Below are 22,784 nucleotides of genomic sequence, written 5' to 3'. Positions count from 1 at the left end.
AGTATGCATCATGAATTTGTTTTTGAAGGTGGTGAACTACTGCAGGGAAAAGGTGCTTTGATTTTGTATAGCTCTTTAAAAGAGACAAATGTATAACTTTTGGCATGTCTCTGACAGTGTAATGGTTTTAGCAGCAGTTAAAATAAAGACTGAGCATTCTGTGTACTATATAAATGATTATTTAGCCTTTTTATTTATTTGTTGAATGTTAGTTCAATTGAAGGCCTTCTCTTGGCCCTATGAATTTCTTACTTTTTAAAGCACTGGCATAATCTTTATAAACAATTGACGCTTATACACCGCAGGTAATGTGGTTTTCAGATTTCTACAGGGTTTAAGCCTAGTCCAGACTAATTTAAATGTTAGAGGTGTCTTGATAACAAACTACTACCACCGACATATCCTAAAATATATTAGTGTGATTGTTTTGTCTCAAGATGCACACAGTCATGTTTTTATGTAAAGTATGTTTTTAAAAACGATTTAAATATTTCATTTATTTAATGCTTACATCCCGGTTTAAGCTAATCCCTGTCCTGGAAAACGTCCCTTGATGTCTGGCAAATGCGTGAACGTAGCCTGTGATCCTTCTAAAGAGCCACAGTCAAACAGTATACACATATATTATACAGTATATGTGACCCTGGACAACAAAACCAGTTTTAAGGAGCACGGGAACATTTTTAGTAAACGCCCAAAATACATTGTAGGGGTAAAAATTACTGATTTTTCTTTTTACCAAAAATCATTAGGTATTAAGTAAACATCATGTTCCATGAAGATATTTCATATATTTCCTACCGTAAATGTATTGAGTGTAAAACAAATGAGTGTATGGCCTGCTACAGTGCCTCAAATTATCAACTTCAAAGGCGATTTTCTCAATATTTAGCTTTTTTTGCACCCACAGATTTCAGCTATGTAAGCAGTTTTTGTCCCACCAGATAGTGTCCTATCCTTACAAACCATATATCAATAGAAAGCTTAGAATCAGCTTTCAGATGATGTAAAAATCTCAATTTCGAAAAATTGACACTTAAGACTGGTTTTGTCGTCCATGGTCACACACACACACATATATATATATATATATATATATATATATATATATATATATAGGTCCCTATATACTATACAAAAACTGCTACCAAAAAGGATTTGTTGTCTTCAACTTTGCTTCTGTCTGATGGTAGGCCTACGGTTTGGTCAAAATGAAGCAGCCAAAAAATGTGGTTCCTTGACAGGTAGCTGTCTGTTGAAGAAGCCTCACTATTCAGAAGATAAAGAGAGCAAAAGAAAAAAGCACTCAAACAGAATACAACATTACAGCGTTTAGAAAGACTTCTGGGAAAAAAGAGGAGTTGATCTGTAGGTGCTTGTCCGTAGTCATTACTTTAAGAGGAGAGAGACTGGCAGTGCAGGAAAAGCCGGGCACAAGTAATATCCTTTTTATTTCACCTGCGCTGTTGACAGAATTGACAGTATACCTTTTTTTGCCATGCTTATTATTTGTCTGTATGTGGGCTGTGATTTTAATCAAATTATTGAGGAAAAACTACAAAGTTCGATTTGTCTCACATTGAGCAGCGATACAGACCTGTGTTGGAATAGCATATGAACGTTGACACATGAAACATGAACAGAGTCAGACGAGGGAGAGTTAAAAATGTAAATGAAAGGGAGGAACAGTGATTAGATGAACCCCTTCAGGATTTGTTTGAACGTATATCAAAATTATCATATCAATAAACGTCAGGTGGCTGTCACTACGGAACTCGCTCTTATAAATGTTTAAAACTTCTTTGTTCTTTTGCGTAAAGGTTGAAGTAATTCTGGAGTATTATCACCTCTACATCTTGTACATTTCATGGTATCCATGTCACAGACATTGTTATGTCTGCTCCCACGTTTAGGTCTCGGGTTTGGTTACGGTTTAGAAAGCCGAGTGATGACAGCAGACACACAGATGTTTAGTGTGCTACTAGTATTGCAGTATACTTCTATTCATTTACCCTAATGAAATCAATTGGTTTCTTTATAAGAAGCTGTAATTCAAAAATATTTGTGTTTTCATTTCTTCAAGGGGGAGTAAATGATGACCGAATTTTCATTCTTAGGTGAACAATCCCTTTATACCCTTTTTATTTGCTAAAGCAACGGCATTGGTATCACAGACTCATTTATGTAGAATCATATACGTGAAATTACCAAAACTTTGGTTTTAAAGATATGTTTATTGATCTTCTTTAATCTACAATCCCAGAATATTTCTATTTTTTTTCTGCCTCATGGGAGAAACGTTCCAAAACAGTGCTCTAATGGCTATTTATATGTTGTCTTTGGCTCTTCGAACTTCGTGAGCATCCAACAAGTTAATGAACATTTTCACGCGCAATTAGAGCTTCCACAAGGGTCTGGGCCTCGGCCGTGCCGTTTCGATCGCGCGGGCTTGTTCTGCGGCAGACCCTTATTCTCCGGGGACATTTGTTTTGGCCAAGAGCTGCCGAGTCTGAGGCTCTTAACCCGAATGTGCACATGCCTCATCACCCTGCGTGAACTTCACCCCACCCAAAGATAAGTAGGGCAGCCAACCCGTGGCCCAGGGCCCCTTGAGCCAGAGGACTGCTGAAACTGGAGTGAGGTGGTGGGGTTGGCGACCGTTGCTTGCTGCCTCGAGTCAACCGTCAATGCGAGGAAAAAGATCATGCAGTATAATATAGCCCTGTAGGCAGATCGCTCTCAGTATATGAAGTGCTTTCAGTGATACAGTCTTTTACCACTCTTTATAAAAACGTTCATGGTTGTAAGCTGTGATTGCTAAGGGAGGTTTTACTTTATTTAACAATTTTACACTTAAAAAAGAATATAGAAGTGACAGAATCTTTAAGATGTAGAATTTTGAGGAACACTTTCCTCGAAGCATGTATGTATAATGCATTATGAAAGTAGTTTTAAAGCATTGTAATGCACCTTTTAATGCATTGTAATGTCTTATAAATAATTGTTATTACAGTTAATACATTATAACACTTGGCAATTCATTGTTACAGTACGCATTTTAAATTGGTTAAAATTCTTTACAACTACATATATTGCATTACCACATTAGAATAAAAATGCATTTTACCCTTTAATAACTCTTTATTATGCATTATACATACATGCTTCAAGGAAAGTGTTACCAAATTTTCTTTATACTTCTATTTTGAAAACAATTGTTTTCTTTGAAAGAAGCTGTTATGTTTTTTTTCATAAAGGGATAGTTAACCCCAAAATGGGTTCTTTCAATTACTCACCCTCTTGTCATTTAAGATGTTTTGAAGAATGTTGGCAACCAAACAACATTGGCCCTTATCGTCTTCCATCATAAGGATACAAAACCATTGAGACTGTTCTTTTTGGTGTTTTGACTGAGACAAGGGTCAAAATGCATTGACAGATTTTTTGAGCTATCCTATCTTTTTTATATAAATGTTATCCCTCTTTTGTGAGTGATAAACAACTTGTGAATCTGCTAACTTACGTGAACTTAAAAGGAGAAATGTAATTATCTCTTAAATAACTGGAAATGTTAAAATGTTTAGAATTCTATTATCAAAGATCACAAATTCAATGCGGATGTTTATGTTTGTGTAACTCCAGATAAAGATGTGCTGTGAATAAAGTTTGCAGGAGTAAATCTCTAGCAGAGGAGACATCAGTGCTGCTATCAGGCTGCCCTCTGGCTCTGGCAGGGGAGCTGGCAGTGGGTCAGCTGACCTTTCAGAGCTCCTCATGCCACCCAGAGTGATGGAGACTGATTGGCAGTGCGAGTGAAGGTGAGGCAAGGTGGATGGAGGCAGGGAGAGGATCCACCTTTCCCCAGCTCACTGTCCACGGGCACCCGAGGCCATCAGCACCAAATAAATCACCCCAAAGTGTTGACAGGAAATTAGAGTCTTTGTGGCTTTAAGTTCCTAGAGTTGACTTTTACAGGACATGGGCGGCTGTACTCGTGAATATGGCGGTTTAAAATGAGGCGTGTTAGAAATTAAGCTGGCATTTTGAGAACCCCAACAATGATGCGCAGGGCATTGTTTAATCTGGTCCGTTGAGGCATTTAGGTGTCTTTCAGCACATCAATGTCAGACGGAATTAAACAAGCACCCTGAGACGGGCTTTCCTTGGCGAGTTTTCTCAGGAGTCTTTATTCAGATTGAAGTCAAAGAGGATCAGCGCAGGACAAAAAAAAATCAAAAGGGGCAACGGCGAGTGGTGGAGCTCCGGCAAAACTGGTAATGGCCGTATAAGTCGATATGAGGAATTTCACTGTATATTACATCTCTCACACTGAAGCGTGAGTAATGATGATAGACGGGCGTACAGCCACAGGGCGAGCGCCATCCCGGAAATCACCCGTGATGATCAGACAGATCAAATACACGGCGTGGCCGCGACAGAGTCTTGTAATCTGTCATTGCTCACGGGGTCGCGGCTCTTTGCAGATGTGGCGAAGCTGATTACATCTCCTCTGTTTAGCTGCCTGTGCCCTTCTGCCTAGTTAGCATGTGTTTATTGCTAGTGAAAAGCGCAAGAAAGATGGCTGGCGCGGAAAAACGAAGAGCGCGCACTTGGATCTGAGGTCTGTCGGGAGATGGATGAGCAGCACGTGGCGTGCTGCCCCCGTATCCACAATCTGTAAAGTGTACAGCAATGTCATATGAACACACCAGCACTCAGCGCACTACATAAATAAGGCCGGACAGCAATAAGTCAGGCGCTAAAACGCGGAGGTATGTTAAACATTTCCGGCATTTCTAAATAAGCGGCAATTCATCAAGTGAAAAACGCTGTACATGCACTACATTGGCTCAATTATATATTTCATCTTTGGTGGTCATAAATTATGGGACGCAGCATGAAATGTGGGGTTGGTTATTTCACTTTGATGGTTGTTCGGGACTGGTAATCTTGCAAGTGCATGATGTATGTGCTCGCTCACTTGGTGTGATTTTCAGTTCCGTAAAGGTTATATCAACATTTTGAACTGCTTAAACATCACATGATTTTCAAGAGGTTAAAGATGATTTTACAGTGCTGCATGTATTATTTTAGACTAGATGTCTACATTAGAGTGTTCTGGATGGTTGCCAGCATGTTGCTATGGTTTGCTTAGGTTGTTAGAGAGTCGCTAAGCTGTTGCCGTTGTGCTTATTCTTCTGATATTGATTTTGTTTTTACCTTTGTTGTTTTTAAGTCTTTCTATTATTGTATTATTTGTATATATATATATATATATTATACAGCCCTTTTGTCTACTTTGTGGTGAAAAGGGCTTTATAAATAAATTAGACTTGAGGCTTGCCAGCGCGTTCATTATCATTGCTTATTACCCGATTCCCTGTGTCCATATTTCGGAATAAAATGCTATTTTTGGTTGAGGGTCTTTTTTGCTCGTGTACAGTTTTATTAGGCCCCTAAAACTCATGCTTGTTTTAATATTCTTATTACAAACCGATTAGCAACATTTGTGGTTTTAAGTTTCTTGTTAATTTCATGTTAGTTACCAACGGTCTACTTAAAGGGACATTTCACACAAAAAATGTAAATTCTTTCATAATTTACTCAGCCAGCCTCATTTCATTGCAGACCTGACTTTCAATTGTGTTCCACAGAAAAAAAAATCTTAATTTTTTTAAGTCATGTTTTGAATGGCATGAGGGTGAATAAATGATGACAATTATTTTGGGGGGGGTGTGTGATCTATACCTTTTTAAATCACTATTTTGATGAAAAATAGCCTAATGAAGAGAGAGAGAGTTTTTTTGCTTCAGAGGTCCATTAATGACACTAAAAACAAATGACATTTCAATAAAAACCATTATGGCATATATTCATCAGACACTATGGTTTATAAATATTCCCTTTTTGCTAAATTTAAAATAACAATGTTTTAGCATTAGCGTTAGCTTGTGTAGCTCTTCTGTATAGCTTTCTTACTGGGTGTCTCAATCAGCTCCCTTGTTCAGTAGTCAGGGCACTGATCAGGTAGTCAGTCAGCCATTTAAGGGCTGTCTCAATCGCATATGCTTCCAGTGCACTGATTACGTTCGTTCACTAAAAATGAAAAAAATTCAGCGCAAAAGTCAGGGAGCAATTGTTACTTACTGCACCTTTAAAATCTGAAAATGCACTTCCGCCCTGAAATGAATATCGATCTCAAATGACGTAAATTAGATGGCTTGGCCGGAGCATCCGTTAACTCCTCCTCTTAAACTGTCAGTCTGCTGCCAGCTTCATTTCAAAATCAATGTAACATCTGTTTTTACACATCCAACCAAATGGCAGTGAAAACAAAAGCATTAATTTTCTCCTTTGAAATTCCTTTTCACTCGTAAATGTGTCAGAACGCGAAGTAAAAACAATGGCAACTTCCTGTTCAAGGGGACTTTAAGGCTAGTCCAGGACTTAATGAATGTATTTCCTGTCTTAACTGAATATAACTTGCCCAGAAATATATCATTGCCATTGTTGTGACTTAAATGTTAATTCAATTTAGGCATAGTCCTGGCTTAAGCTAAGCCATGTCTGTGAAACCTGGCCAAAGTGTTTCTCACATGTAAAGATAAAAAATCTCTCTCACGTACCTTCTATGGATCGGTTCCACATTTATGGAATGATCTGCCCGCTGCTACAAGATCAGCAGATTCTCTAGCCATCTTTAAAAATCGTCTGAAAACACATCTCTTCCGTCAACACCTGACTGATCAGATCTGACTTCTATCACTTTTCTACTCTTTCAAAAAAATAAATTTTGTTGTTGCAATTGCTTCCATTGTTTCCCTCATCTGTAAGTCGCTTTGGATAAAATCGTCTGCTAAAGGACTAAATGTAAATGTACTGTAAATATGAATTTCAACCAAGAGCCAGAGAAATATCGGTTTTGCCTGTTGTTCATAATTAAGCTGTGAAGAATCACAACACGTGTTGTGTTTGTTATGCATCCCAGTCAAGCCCGGCATAAAAACATTGGCTTGTGTTTGAGGAGGCGCCATGCAGTGATGGCAATGATGATGGTAGTCTTTGTCAAACCTGTTTGTTAAACTACATTATTGGTCCAGTTTTGTTTGTTGAAGTTTGTGGCACATACTGTTAATGTACCCAAAAATACATATTACAGTGTTGAGAGTCAAATAAACGAAGAGCATTAAAGAGAATAAAAAGGAAGCTGCTTATCACTGCAAAGTGTTTGTTTTGCCTTTAAAGGACTCTTGGCATCATAGCTTTTTGTTTATATGAAAATACATGTGGACATTCTTTACTGACACACAACAATAACAGTGTCTAATGCGTTGTATTGCAAACCAAGTTAGTAAAAACAAATTCTGCTCACCTCTCAGACCCATTGAAGAGAAGAAAACCTCTGTATATGCTTTCTGTGTAAAGTATATCCTCTCAAGAGTTATTACCTTTATTAAAAGCACTGACACATTGCCTTATATATTTCTGACTTCTCCAGCGCCACAGAGACAATTTTCTTTTCTTAAATAAACTGTCATGCTAGTCTTAATATATTGTTGCCATCCTCACAGCAGGAGAGAGAAGCCTGATATAAAACATGTATATGTGAGATTGGTAATTGTATCTTTAGTGTACTTGAGTAGAACAAATGTTTCACTCTCGTGGCTGCGCTAATGTGATAAAGGGGAAATTGGCTTTTCATCAGTTTTCCTCTCACTGTAATGGTGGTGAAGAGAGACGCCGTCGCCTCCAACGCGTCAGGAGCGAAACTGCGACTTCCTGTCTGAGGAGGTTATATTTCACTTCACCGAACTGGCCCTCAGTGCATTATGAAATGTGATAATATAACAAATTACAAACAGGAAAGCCTTTTGGCTTCATTTAAATGATAAGAATCAGACTGAGCTCCAGCTATAAGCCGTAAATAAAACATCTCATGTGTTTGTGGTTATGTATGGAAGATTGTGTATGAGCGAGACAGAGTATGTGTGTGTGTGTTTAGATAGAAGGACAGGGCTCTGGAAGGTATCAGCGTTAAAAGAGGAGGATTGCCCGCGCTGATACCCTCATCCAGAGTGGAATATTTCAGGAGGCCCTGACAGCTCCTCCAGTGCTGAAATGGAAAGGGCTTTATCATGGAATGGTTTGTCACTCATTGGTACCGAATGCAGCTTGGCTTCAGGTTAAGCTTGTATCTGCGCCCCGCTTTGCGGTGCAAGCCAAAAGATCACAACATTGTTTTATGTGTGAATTAGGGAATCTGTTCTATGAAAAGCCCTTCGGTTTGTGTTTCAAAAGATTGTGTTCTGTTGTTTTCTTGGAAACAAAACCTGAGGCCAAAATTGTTCCCTTATTACACAGGAAAAGGGTTTTAAGTATTTCTTATATCTTGTGTCAGATGGTTTATATATATATGTGCATTTTTATCTTTATCTTTCCACCGCTTGGCTCCCTAACCAAACAAATGTGTTGCTGCTTTGCCTTAAAAGAATATAAATACTCTTTGCATGTGAAATGAGTAACAATGCCAAGTCAAGTCCGATATTTGGTTCCTGGCAAACTCTGATGATCTTGTTAAACCCCAAAAGTGAATATTCTGTCATCATCTACTCAACCTCAAGTTGTTCCAAACCTGTATAAATATATTTGATAGAAAGATAATTGTAAAAATGATAGCAGCTGACATTTCCGGGAGATCATGGACTACCAAAATGTATTGTATAATCTTTTTTTGTTCTGTTGAACACAAAAGAAGATATTTTGAAGAATGAAAGCAAACAGGTCAACAGCACCATTGACTACCATTAGAATTTATCCCTCTATGGTAGTCAATGATGCCCCATAAATGTGAGTTGCTAACATTTTTCCAAATATCTTTCTTTGTGTTCTACAGAACAAAGACATTTATTCAGGTTTGCAACAACTTGGGTGGAGGAGTAATTCATGAAAGAATCTTCGTTTTTGGGTGGAGTGTCCCTTTAAATTCAGTGCTTTGTTTGCAACTTTTTTCATCCCATTGTTGGGTCAAAAACGACGAACCATTGGGTTGTAAATTACCCTCTCTCTTGTTTAATTTGATGGCTGTGGTCTTCCTTTTTGAACATGCACTGTTATTGGTTATTAGTCAAAAACACATTTCACATTATTATTGTGTAAATGTGGGTGGTCATGTTGGTTAATGTATTCAGGTTATATAAGAAACCCAACAACTGGAACAGGCGTTTTTCCAATTAAAGGCCTTTGCTGAACTACATTCTAAATACAGCACACTAGAATTCTTCCTTATATACTATAATTTCATTGATGATATAAAATTTCTTAAATGCTTTAAAGAAGCTGTTGTGTCGCCAGATGCACTGTAACAGAAGCTGCAAGGCAAGTTAGTAAATGTTTGTTCAATATTTACTCTCCCAAGACTGATGGATAGAAGACCTTTAGCAGCCAGATAGAATTTCTAATTCTTAATGTCAGCTGGAGTGATTGAGTTACACCTTTGGCTCAGTGTTTTTAAGGCCGTTGTGGTTATATGCTTTTATGTGACAAATAAACGTTATTAAGAGGTTTCCTGCATCAATATTTGGTTAAAATGATTTTAATTTTAATCTTTCAGTTCCTAAAAATGTTTTGTGGCCACACTATTATAATCACCATTATAGCATGCCATTACAAGTTTTAGGAGCCTCTCTGCTCCTTGTTGGACCACTGCTGAATAGCTATTGTTGCATAAATAATGGCATGAATTTGTTGCGCATTTTGTTAAATCCCTGCGCAGATTAAATGATCCTTTCAATGTGAAAGCTGAGAGCAGCTTTTAAGATGTCAGCACCTGCTGATTAGTACCTTACTAAGAGCTCCCCAGAAATGCTCAGTTATTAATCTGCCCCATAACCTAAACCACCTCCACACCGTTCTGATCACATGCCAGCGATCCAGACAGGTCATACCAGCCTCTCCATACAAACACACAAACGTTTGCTAAGCTTATTCTTATTTTCAGTCACTAGTATAAGGTTGTGTTGTCAAAAATGTCAACATAGTTTCCCTTTCAAAAGGGAAAAATAGCCTCAAACTGTTCACACAAAGAAGAGAGGAAATAATTGCTAGGAAAGCATCAATAGGAGCATCATAGGCCTCTCAAGAGTCCGCAGGGCCGGTAAATTGCATAAAGCACTTCAGGATTCATTTACATCACTGTGACGTTGCTTCTTAGATCTCAAGCTGCAAGTCATTGGCCGGTTTGAGATTTCAAGAATAGCCTTTCTACAGTCTTCAATCAGCTGCAATGACAGAGAGCCGCTTAAGGATGCTCCAGTCTACCGCATTCATCTGTCTGGAATTTTGCAATCGGCTCATTTCCATGTCTCTCGTTTAAAAACAGTCTGTGGAAAAAGCTATGCAAATATGAATATAATGTTTAGAATCTATGAAGCGTATCAACATCATTGCCATTAGAAAACATACAAATTTGCAATCTATCAAAATCTGTAACTGTTGGAATATGTCTGATAAACTCACAGGTATACAACACAAGTGCGAGCTTGTTCCTGAATGGCCAGGAGGAGGACGGCACCGCACTTGACACACAAACACTGGCAAGACCTGTCGATGACATCACCTCAGCGGGTACTGTGTGGATTGGCACGAGTTCTAATGGTAATGATTTCTCTCCTACTGTATATTGCCCCATATAACTCATGTATTTGTATATTTCAGTCACCTTTTAAGAGGTCCAGCTGTCCTCATCTAACTTTGCTGTGTTTCGCCACAAAATGACACAGTTCTTTCACTTAAATTGAGGGAAGGAGAGGACACACTCATTTGCAAAGTGGTTACATTTTTCCATTATAGAAATATTCATAAGGCTTCAACTAATCATAGGTGGAGTTTATATAGGTCAAGGGTGACCATATGGCAACAAATAATCTCCTCATAAATGAGATGAGATGGGATTTCTGTAATACCCCCAGGGAAGAAAATGGACACACAAATACACACACAGATTTTAAATACACATCCACAAATGGCATATCCTTACCTGCGTATTCTTACAGGAACCCAAATAGTGTGGTCACTTGCATAGAAAACTCAAAAGACAAAAGAAAGACAAAAATAAAAAATATCAAAACCTTTTAAACTGGACAAGATTAAATGCGATGAATTGTTTGACAGGCTCAATTCTTTATGATACATTTTGGGGAATTTAAAGACCCTCTTTCATTGGAATTGTATGGAATAGCGACTTGTGTGATCCTCAGTATTCCTTATTTTGTGTTCTAAAGTTGAAAACAAGAATACATGTTTAGAAACAACATGAGAATCTTTGTTTCATTTTTAGTGATCTAATAGTATTTTTTTTTTCTTGTCCCATCCCTAATTTTAGTTTTTATGAATGAAACAATCTGTATAAAAACAATGTTTTTTCATCACTATTAGATTAGAAAGCACAGTCAGCACACAAAGATGAAAAGATTTCTGGGCAAACATCCATATATGACGTATCAATCAGTGATTGTTGTTAGACCAGAGGTGATTATATCTTATCTGCTGATGTAGATGGAGCCGCACGTTTAGTTTCAGATCTATGCGGCCCTTTCAGACGGCTGGATTACTGCTCACAGAGAACTTTAAATAAGCATAATAGATCCCACCATGTAGCAAGTGTCTCTTTAACTCAAATGAAGACACAGATAAGGTAATCCACTAGTTTCTATGGATCCCGCAGACCGTATTCAATAGCGGCCATTGACTTTCCTTTCTTCTTCTCCCCAGGGTCAAATCAATTCATTGGAAGGATGCAGGATTTTAGATTTTATCCACAGACATTAACCAACAGGTGAGCAAAAGGTCACAAAGAATTAATATCAAACTTAGCCGCACAGACATTTTTACTGCAATGTACAAGATGCTTTTGTAATGTTTGGATTTGGTAGACCTGTGTCTCTGAACCAATGGACTTCAAAATAGGCTGTATACAAAGATATACATTTGTCATTTGTATCTCTTTGTATTTCTATCTACATGGAATTTGCATGAAAATTTGATAAACTGGACCTTTAAAATCAAACAATGAAATGTTTTATTTTGTTTCCACTCATGCTGTGTCGTCACTGGAGCAAAACAATGTGAGAACAACGGATGCAAATGATTTTTTTCTGTATTTCAGAGAAATAGAAAAGGTGTTCATTGGACGGTTCCTTTACCTCCATAGCCAGTCAACATGCCGCTGTCCCGCCAGCCACTCCAGAGTGCACCCCCTAGTGGAGAGGTACTGCATCCCCAATGCAGCCAATGACACCACCCTTCATAAAGTGCTCCGTCTAAACCAGGATGCTCACCCGCTGCATTACATCAATGACAACGACATCGGGACCACCTGGATATCCTCTGTCTTCCCTACATTAGAGCTACTGGATAAAGGAAATACCATCACCATAGATCTGGAGAATGGACAGTACCAGGTAGAGACCGTTGCAGTAAAATGGTACTACTTTGGTTGTTATTTTGGGTTTATAGTTAGTTTAGGTTTATATCTTACACTTAAAATTAAAGCCATTTTGGTTTGAAGAAAGCTAAAATATACTAAACCTGAATCGCTCTGTGTGTGGCTGCTTTCACCTCGGAAGTCCAGATACAGAGTTACTTCTTTTCGTTTGAATACACGAAAGCCGGCCCAAAGTCCTTTTTTGTGTGTGTGATCGAGTCGTCCAGTCATCCATGTGGCTAAGTCAAGTCAAGTAAAGAGTCCAGCTGTAAAGAAGTTGTGGATTTATGCAGCTTTGCCTCTCAATACCAGATAAAACACACCAGCACACAGACTTTGAAGCGTCCACTTAGTCAAAGCTGCGACCAGTTTCTTGACAAACCCCTTAAATGAAGTCACAGAGGGAGAGAGAAGAGAGCAAAACAGTGCTTCAAGCTCCTCTTCAAAGCATCCGATGTGCTTTAGGAGTCAACGTAGCATTGACTGTCGCCGTGCAGATAATAGATAATCCAAAGCTGTTTAGTATTTGATGCATATTTCCCTCTCTGTACATTTTGCACGCTTTGCAGGTTTTCTACGTGATACTTCAGTTCCTCAACGCTCAGCCTGAAGCGGTGCGCATTCAAAGAAGGACGATCGGGAGCTCCGAGTGGAAAGACTGGCAGTTCCTGGCCAAAAACTGCAGCTACTTCGGCATGGAGGATAACAGGCCTTTGGATCGTCCGGATTCTGTGAACTGTCTACAGTTACCCAGGTAAAAAAAAAACGACACAGGTACCTCTGTGCACTCGCGGTTAGTCCACTCATAGTGGCTTGTGACTCTGATAACAGTACTTCAACAAATGACTCCTGCCAGGTAACCTGCATCACAGTAGGTTGAGACAAGTTCCCTGTTTGATAAAGCAGTTTAGTGGCAGTCTGTGGTCCTTTGGAGGATCTGGGAGGAGAATGGAGAGGAAAATGCTGCTCTTGGCTGCAGTCCAGGCTGCTCAGATTTGATCTCCGCCATCCTTTGGTTGTAATGAACGCAGCAAAGCTGCTAAACTGTTATGAACCACACCAGCACCTGGTTTCAACAGAGCAAACGAGGACAGTTCTTTTAATGAGGGTGGGATATGAAAGTTGTTACAACTGTTTATTACGATAATCTACTGTTTTTTTTCTGGAAACCTGTAGTTCAAATTCCCAGGTTGCTGGCCTTTGAAAACGGTTGATGCAGTGAGTATTATATAAAGAACCTTTTATGAAAGAAAGAACTTAGCAAAATAATATGTAATAAGAACAAATATTTGCACGCAATAATAAGTATAAGATGACAGTAAAATTAAGTCATGTTTAAAATTGTGCATTTCTGTACAGAAGCAATGCTGAAAATAAATAAGCCCTTTAGGCAATGCACCAGACAAAAGTCTAAACACAAAAACTTGGACCCAGTGGAATAAAGGGCACTCAGACCCTTCAGACATGCCACATCAGGGTAAACGGGTCTAAAGAGAGAGAGAGAGAGAGAGAGACTGGTCCCCATCTTTCACATTCTCCATCTACCAAAGACGACAGACTTTCCTCACACAGGTCTGTCCTGGATAAGTCTACCAGCATTAGGAATGAAACATCCAGCGTTCTGCGTATTTTTCTGAAGAGGGAGGAAAGGTAGTGGTGAATAATGTAGGAGTGAATAACGTACATGTGGTGCCCCCTGCAAATACCCGAAGAACTCTCTCATTCAGCCCATTTATTTCTGCCCTCTCCGAAATCAACCTTTCAGGTGTCAAATATTAAACCTGTATTAGTCAAATTTCTTTTCAGTAGTTCTCAGATCTTTACGTTTCCAATTTCTTTGATGTTTGTTCATTTTAGTAGCTGGCGACAGGTTTCATTTTTAACCTGACAGGGTGTTACAAGCAATGTCAAAACTTGAATTTCTTGATCTCTCTCAAATCCTCACACGTTTGAAGGTTAAATCGTAGGAATGTATATTTTATTTCTCTTTATTCAGTAGAATAATGCTTTTTTGCGTTTATGTATTTATCTGTGTTTGTTCCTCAGTGACATGCCTTACTCTAGAGGAAACATCACCTTCAGTATGCTGACCCCCGAGCCGAACTTGCGGCCAGGCTACAATGACTTCTACAACAGCGCCGCCCTGCAGGAGTTTGTGAGAGCCACACATGTGAGAATTCACATGCACGGCCAGTACCACACTCAAGAACCCACAATCCTCTTCCGTCATAGGTACTATGCTGTGGATGAGATCACCATCAGTGGAAGGTTAGACACCAACAGCACCTTGACACCCGACAATTCCACTCAACCATCACAAAACATAATCTCTCCCTATCACCCCATGTTTAACACTCCCAATAACAAAACTCGACATACATTTGTAGACTTTAATTTGATTGGATTTTTGTATTTGGTGGGGAAATAAGTTAGCTGATATTACAGGATGATTTTGGCTTTGACATTTAGGTTGAGATAGAAGAGAAGATGTCTTGTGGTTACATTACTGTGAGAAATATGAGATATCTGTTATTAGTCAAAAGAGGGTAAAGGCTTGTTTAACATAGTTTTAGTCTTTTGGTTAATGGCCACATAATTACAGTAGAGAGGCAACATTTGGAAATCACTGGCGGGGAAACTTATTCACACGTAAATTAAATATAATTTATTATAAATTATGCTTAATACTTTGGAAAGAATACTGCGTTTTTTCAACCCAGCGTTGGGTCAAAATGGTATGCACCCAACAACTGGGTTGTAAGTCAACCTATATGTTGGGTTGCTTAGACCCAAAATGCTGGGTTGTTATAACCCATTGTTGGGTCAAATATTAACATTTTCTGGGTTAATTTAACACAACGGTTGGGTTAATGCTAACACACCATTTTCGTTGTATTTTCCATATAAAGAAAGCTAATGAGGACTGAGACAGTCACGATGCAAAATGAAATTAAAAGACCACAAAAAATGTGTGACATATGACACAAAGTTGCAGCAGTTTTGTACGAACCATTTATATGAAAATGATGTTCTTTTTGTAAATTTTGAGTTCGAAAAACCCGGGTCCTCTTTCACTATTACGGAAAATAGTTGCTAGGTAATTTGGGAATTTCATGGAAGACAACACAACTTGATTTAGTTATTCTTTCAATTTTAAGTTATTTTTTTCTTTAACACAAAATCAAAAGATTATAAAATAGTACAAAATATGAAAAATAATTGTATTTAAAAAAGACAAATACAAAAACTAATTTCAAGATATTTCCATAGAGATATATAGAATATTGAGATATTTCAATTGTGCGTAATAGTGTATTCTAAGAAATGAATATCTAAATGTCACAGTAGAGAACTTGCTGTAAAGGAAATAAATTGTTGACAGAACAGGCAGAGCAACTCAAAAGTAGCTTGCGTCCTCTTTCTTAAAGGCTTCAGGGAAGTAGTTAATCACTCAGAATGCCTCTCAAGGATGTCGAATCTTTTGTCTTTCTAGAACCAAGACATGGTGTTTTATCCATGTATACCTTCATACATTAAACAGCCACTGTTCTTACGACTATGGTAATTATGTCATTATGCAGGCAGCTGTAACTTGGCTTTCTCTCGCTGTGCGAGTGTGTCTGAGTAAGAGAGAGAGAGAAGGGAGCTTTAATTAAGAGCTAGTTAAACTGGCACAGACGAAATCGAGATTTAGAGACTGTGAAATCTCATCATCCCCTGACATTCAGAGGTGTCCCCCACCCTCCCCACCTTTCGCTTTCGTTTCTTTACGCACGGCTCGCCTTTCTTTTTTCTTTTGCTCTCCTCGCTCTTTGTCTCGTTGACGAAACAAAGGTAAGAGTAAACAGTAGTAGACACACACCCCCTCACCCCCCACCCCTGAGGGAGACCGACAGTTCAAACCCGCAAGATGTTGATAGAGATTGTATGTGTGTTTGGGAACTAAATTTTGCCTTTGAGGAATTCTGACAGGGTGTCAAGCTGTGTCTGGGAGCATTAGCGTCTGCTTTACGCTCATACGGTAATAACCATAAGCGGTAATAACACCCGTCTTAGTTTTGCTTATGTTGTTTGTTTGGTAAAGGAGGTGAAGGGTGCCGCTTTTAAAGGAAACCGTGTAAAGATGGGCGCATGATAATGCCGAATAAGGGCCCTGGAGAATGAATAATTAAAGGCGTGACCCGCAGGTGCGTGTTCCGTCTGATGGAGAACTGTCAGGTCTGCTGTTGTACATTGCGACACCGTTGATATTTCCACTGGCATTTATAAATGTTGAATGCGAAAGTCCTATTAACCATGCACAGAGAGAATGAAGGAATGAAAGACGGATGGAGAGATCTAGAGAATGACAAACGCGAAAGAGACAGACTGGGATTTTGATGTTGCTGACCCGTATTGCTTTGTTCAAACCTGCTTATTTTACAACTGGTCATTTGTAGTGAAATGAAAAATCTTGACTCAAATAAATGCATTTTGGAGCCGCTGGAAATCAAATGTTAGAATTAAACCTACCTCGAAAAATATACATTATGTTCTTTTATATTTATTCCATTATATTTATATTCATTTGTGTTTATTAAATGCATAACTTTTGTTGTTAATGAATTCATTAAACCATCTAAATAAAGTTTATGTGAAATTTTTTTAAATAATGCTTATAACATATAACTTATAAAAAAGACCTATAATTAACAATCAATGTTTCATAACCAGTGATAAAATCAGGACCCTCACTTTGTTGCTTTTATTCTTGTTGAATATCCATTTTAGAAAAGCATTCTATCCGTATTCTTAAATTCCTGTGGAACACAATAAAGCACTTTTACCATCGCAATCTACTGTACGTTGTCATCATATCATGTTCCCTGAGCTAATTCCATCTCTCTTCTCGATCTCACCAAACACCTGCTTTCCTCAAATTCAAGCATGCGAAACTATAGAAATCAGATTCCCATTTTACCTTGGGACCCCATTCCATTATAGCAGTGAAGATCCTCCAGAAAGTTGTGGGTTAAAACTGTGTGTCTTTGTCCCTTTAGGTGCGAGTGCCACGGCCATGCAGGCAGCTGTGACACAAGCATGAGGCCATACCGCTGCGCCTGCCTCCCAGAGAGCCACACACATGGAGCTAATGTGAGTCCCAAAGGGGAGGCCCCCCTTTTAATTAACCACTTCCTTTTAATGACGTGCAAGAGTCCTATTTAATGAACAGCGCTCTTGAAAATAGGCCTTAATGGAATGACAGGAAGAAAGCACACCGATAGATGAGAGCAGAGAGAGCGTTCTCGCACATCTCCGGTTTCCTATAGAAAGAAGGTTAGAAGAAAGAGGAAAAAATGAATGAGGAAGAAGACAAGGAAGTGGTTTTGTGGGCAGCAGTGCTCTAATCGTCCTGTCCCATCAGCCCCTGGGTGTCTTGATGATGAGTCCAGTAAAGGTAATTATATCTCAGGGAAAGCTCTGATGACACAAGGCTCCAGTGCTTCCAGTTTTAGTTGTGCCATGGCTCACCAATGCTGGGGAAGCCACAATGAAACTCAAGTTTGCCAAACTACAAGCTAAACAATAATTCTTAAGGGGCTTGGTATTAAATTATTGTGATGAAATATAAATAAATACAGTGAAATTCAAGTAATTTATCATCTTATGTATTTAATTAAATATTGAATCAATTGAGCCACCCAGGATCGGGGCCCGGCCCGTGGCCCTTTCCCGGCTTCTGTACCCTTTCTCTCTCTCTCCTTTCCTTTCTCTCTACACAAAAAAGCTACAGTACAAAAAGGCCCAAACAATTTTGAATTGATTGCAAGACCAAAAACACAAGTAGGCTTAAACCTGCTATCTGGCATAAAAAATCTTAGTAGTCTCCAGCTTCACTGTCTCTCCCCTCCTTTCCTATTGAGAGTCCCGGCACTGTCCACATCGCCGCATATAATTCTGAACATTGGGAGCAAGTCCCAAGATTAAACTTTTAAACCTGATGTTTGGTGATTTAAATTATTCACCAGATGTCATGCATTATTCAGCCGCAGAAACTGCGTGCTCTCTCCGCTGCTACTACTGTTGTTGTTTTCACCAAACAAACAAGGGCCACATCTAACAAGTAGATGCCGGAAAGTATGTGTGTGCGTGTAAATATGATAAATACGAGTTGTCTCCCCGCTCTAAACGCCCCCAGACTAGAACACCTGGCTTCGAGGTGGGACCACCTCGTGCCGCAGGGCTATCTGCTGTGTTTACAGACTGGACCGGCTTGTGTTCACTACTTCATAACGTCACAGATTGCCAGAGCAAGTGAAAGTGCTTCTGGTGTCTCATTTCTCATATTTGGTCGTTGAGTGAACGGCTTTTTACCGGAGACAGTACTGCATGATGGTTCAGTTATAGAAAAGCCAAAGTTGATCATACATTTGAGATTATGGAGATATTGCATTTTACTGTATTTTATTGTAGCATTTTACAATAGGATGCTATTTGTTAACAGTTAGTTAATGCATTAGATAGCATGAACTATCTGTGAACAATACTTCTAAAGCATTTATTAATCTAAATTCATGTTAATTTCAAAATTTACTTAAGCATTATTAAAATCAAACATCGCCACTGTTAACATGAGTGAATGCATCATGAACTAACAGGAATAACTGTATTAACAATTTACAGGATTTAAGGATTAATAAATGCTGAAAAATGCTAGTTAATGCATTTACTATTGTTAACAAATAGCACTTATTGAAAAGTGTTACCAATATATTATATAATTTATTTATATATAATTTACTTACCTTATCACGGAGTAGGGAAAGCAAAAGTAGGTGTCACATGACACAGCATGTATTGATGTGTATTATCTTATCTTGAATGAACAGGGGAAAAGGCTATTTTAGGCAAAGCACTGTTAAAACCTTCCGTTTCACACGGGGTAAAGGTTAACGGCAGGCTCTCTCCTCGGTGCAGCCACGCAGACCCTTCCTGAGGGAGCGTGAAATTAGCCATGGCATTCACAGAGGTCTTTCACACATGATGTAGGCTCTTTCCTCACTGGAGCCCGATCCCGCACAGTGGAGACGAATACAAAACATTATACCTGTGTGTTCTGTTAATCTTGGATTTACATGCAAACTGCCTAATTGCATTGGGCATACTGATGACCTTTGATTTGTCATTTTCAGTAAATTGGATATTGAGAGCTGTGTAGGTTATTTACCTCTACAGTTTTGTTCCTGGCAGATGTTTACGTGTACTGGAATATCACTTTTCGTGAACATCATGTTCAATTATTAAAAATGCCGCCAATGTGTCATTACTAATGTTTCAGGTTGATTGTTCATTCCAGACCAGTCCTATTAGGCAAAAGTGGTTGTTAAATCTTTAGTAAGAATAAAAGATCTTGTAGTTTCTGTGAAACACGTTTTGTCTTTTTTGTAAGATGCTGGAATCATATTGAATGATTCCTATGCTGTGTCTTGGAATGCCAAAACAGTTGTATCCTTATTTGCTGGCTTTGAAATTCTATACCCATATGTATAGAAAAATAATAATACGGAAGCATCTTGTCGGACCTCTGACTGGCACATAGTGATGTACTGGCAGGTGTTCTGTGCTTAGATCTTCCTGCGTCCAGCTTGATGAATTAGCAATTCGTGACCCATTCTGGCTGCCCATACAGCTGACTGACACAGCGAGCCTTTGTCACAGCTTGAGTAGTCACAGGGGATTCTTTGCTATTTATGATACATATTTTTAATTGCCTCTTGCATTCTCTGTAATTTGTTGAGAATGTTTACAAAAAGACATAAAATAGCAAAACAAAAATCCATTTATTAGAAGTTTTGAAATGTCGTGATAAATAGTTTTGGTTGTCTTTTGTCAAAGTCACTTATAATAAATGAGCTGTTTTCTGGCCTGTGCTTGTGGAAATATTGTGTTGTTTGTTTCTGGGGACTTTATCATTGAACCTTGAGGTCACATGTGGAGATAGTTGATAAATGTAGATGTTGATAATGTATGTAAATGTTTTCTTTCCAACAGTGCGAGCACTGCTCTCCTCTCTTCAATGATAAACCTTTTAGAGCTGGAGATCAGATACAGGCGTACAACTGCCGCCCGTGCCAGTGCTACAGCCACGCCTCTTCATGCCACTACAACGCCAGCTTGGATCCTCAACCTAACGATCACTTCCGTGGGGGTGGAGGGGTGTGTGACAACTGTACACATAACACCACAGGTAACAGAACATGTTTTTAGTGTTTGTATGTTTATTATGTGCCGCTAGTATTTTAGTGTGGTCTCAGACAACTGGACCCCACTGTAGGTCTGAGATTTTGGATTTTGGAACACTTTTTAACTTTAGTAGTAAACAGCAATTTGTTTGAGCATGCTTATGTGCTATTTTATAATAAGAAATGGAATTTGAAACATTGACTATTAAAGCATTATAATTCTTGATGTTTGAACCCTTAAATATGTAAAACGTTTGCTTTTATATTGGTTAATTTAGGAATAGGAATTTTAGACCGTTTCACCAGACGCGTTCTAAGGGACTGCCGTTAACTTCGTGTCTGTTTTTGGCTAGTGTCTAATATTATAACAATTAATATTTTATTTAATTTATGTTAATATTAATTTATATTATTATGTTATCGTATAATAATTGTATTATATCAATGATTTGATGAATTTTGTTATATGTTCATTTCATTTTAAGGACGGAGACAGCTGTACGATTATTTCCGAAAACATGCGACCTCCAGTTATCAGTTTCAAATGATCTCCAAATCCAGCGTTATATCGAACATTTATATATCATTCATCACCCAAATGCAGTGAACAACAAACACAGCTGAACTTTGCGAACGCAGTCTTGTCTCTTTCTTGCTCCCGCTGGTTGACGTGTGCGCATGTTCCTTCTCCCACTCTCCCTTGTTGACGTGTGGGTGTGCTCTTTCTTCTCGCTCTGGCGGGTTGACGCGTGGGGGTGCTTTTCCGGGAGAATTGTCCAATGAGGGACTAAATAAAGCTGCTATGCAACGGATTTTCATGTTCGAAAAAAAATTCTGACTCGCTGGGGGAATGTATTGAGCACAGAAATTGTTTTTTGACAAGTTGACTATGTCAGCATTTTTAACATTTTAAAGAAATCAAAATGCATGAAACACCGTTCCACACCCCCTTTAAGTAAACAATTTGTTGAATAGGTCCTGTAGTTTGGTCGCATTTAAAGAAACAGTTTAGCAGTTTACAGTTCAGCTTTGTATCGCAGTCAAAATTCTAATTGTTGGAGAGTCAAGTTTAGCCAAGTAACGGTTCTTCTCGGTTTGTTTTGCTTGTTATCAAAAATAATCTAGGCACTCTATTGTTTGTGAATGTGTACCGGAAGTTAAGGGCTGTCCCCGAACGCGCTTGCGCAGAAACGTTTGTTTAGGTTGTCACTCTGAAACCGGCTAAAGTTATTGATTTACTCCTTTTCATATGTTGTATGAAACGTTTCTGTGTTCTTCCAATATGCCATACCTAAAACATTAGAGTTGAATTAAAAACCTCAATTTCATTGTGACATCTGGAGAAATAGCAGCCATATAATGAAAGCATCAAAAAGCAGAGCAGAAAGTCGAAATAATACATCAGCGTGAAAACAGATGGACATTTAATGAAGTAAATCAGGTCATGCTAACAGGTTCATTGTTTCATATGCTGGGCATCAGGCACAGTGGCAGGTAAAGATGAAAGAGGACATTAAAATGGACACCTTAGAAAATTACACATCTCTCGCCAGACCTCTCCCAAGACTGCAGTTTTTTAATTTGAAATCATAGTGCTAAGATATGATTGAATTTTAATAGGTTGACATCAATTTTCCCCCTTCCCCCATTCTTCCTCCGAACAAGCGAGCACAAGGCACTCATGGATATGAACTTTGGGTTTAAAGGCAGGAACTGTGAGCAGTGTCGGAGTCAGTTCTACAGAGAGGCAGGTACGCCACTGGGGTCCAAGGACGTGTGCAAATCCTGCCAGTGCAACAGTGCTGGGACTGTCAATGGAAGTTTCGAATGTGAGCCGGTAAGTTTAGACAAACACACAGTGTACATGCCAGCAAAAATACTGCTTTTAAGATTCTGAACAACTCTGTTCATGATCATCATGTTCATCATCTGTTGTTGCATGCCCAAAAAATGTGGAAAGTTTGATGAAAAGGTTTAATGTTAACCCTCAACCGCACAGTTTTTTATTTGATGATACATGAACTGGAGAAAAAGAGAAACCCCTCAGTTTAAAGTGTAACTGGGTCATTTCTACTATTCTT

General features: G+C 38.7%; 1 protein-coding gene across 1 annotated transcript in view; it reads left to right on the top strand.

Annotated features, from left to right (window-relative positions):
- Positions 1-22,784, top strand: part of ush2a (Usher syndrome 2A (autosomal recessive, mild)) — a 202,067-nt gene that overhangs the window by 5,401 nt on the left and 173,882 nt on the right. The window contains exons 4-11 of the mRNA XM_056768674.1: positions 10,518-10,653; positions 11,770-11,833; positions 12,164-12,458; positions 13,051-13,235; positions 14,528-14,749; positions 17,521-17,614; positions 20,513-20,708; positions 22,410-22,540. Coding sequence (XP_056624652.1) covers positions 10,518-10,653; positions 11,770-11,833; positions 12,164-12,458; positions 13,051-13,235; positions 14,528-14,749; positions 17,521-17,614; positions 20,513-20,708; positions 22,410-22,540 — 1,323 coding nt within the window. The remainder of the gene's footprint in view (positions 1-10,517; positions 10,654-11,769; positions 11,834-12,163; positions 12,459-13,050; positions 13,236-14,527; positions 14,750-17,520; positions 17,615-20,512; positions 20,709-22,409; positions 22,541-22,784) is intronic.

This window comes from Triplophysa dalaica, chromosome 15, assembly GCF_015846415.1.
Source record: "Triplophysa dalaica isolate WHDGS20190420 chromosome 15, ASM1584641v1, whole genome shotgun sequence".
NCBI lineage: Eukaryota > Metazoa > Chordata > Actinopteri > Cypriniformes > Nemacheilidae > Triplophysa > Triplophysa dalaica.
The sequence above is the reverse complement of the archived record's forward strand: the minus strand, read 5'-3'. Positions and strand labels throughout refer to the sequence as shown.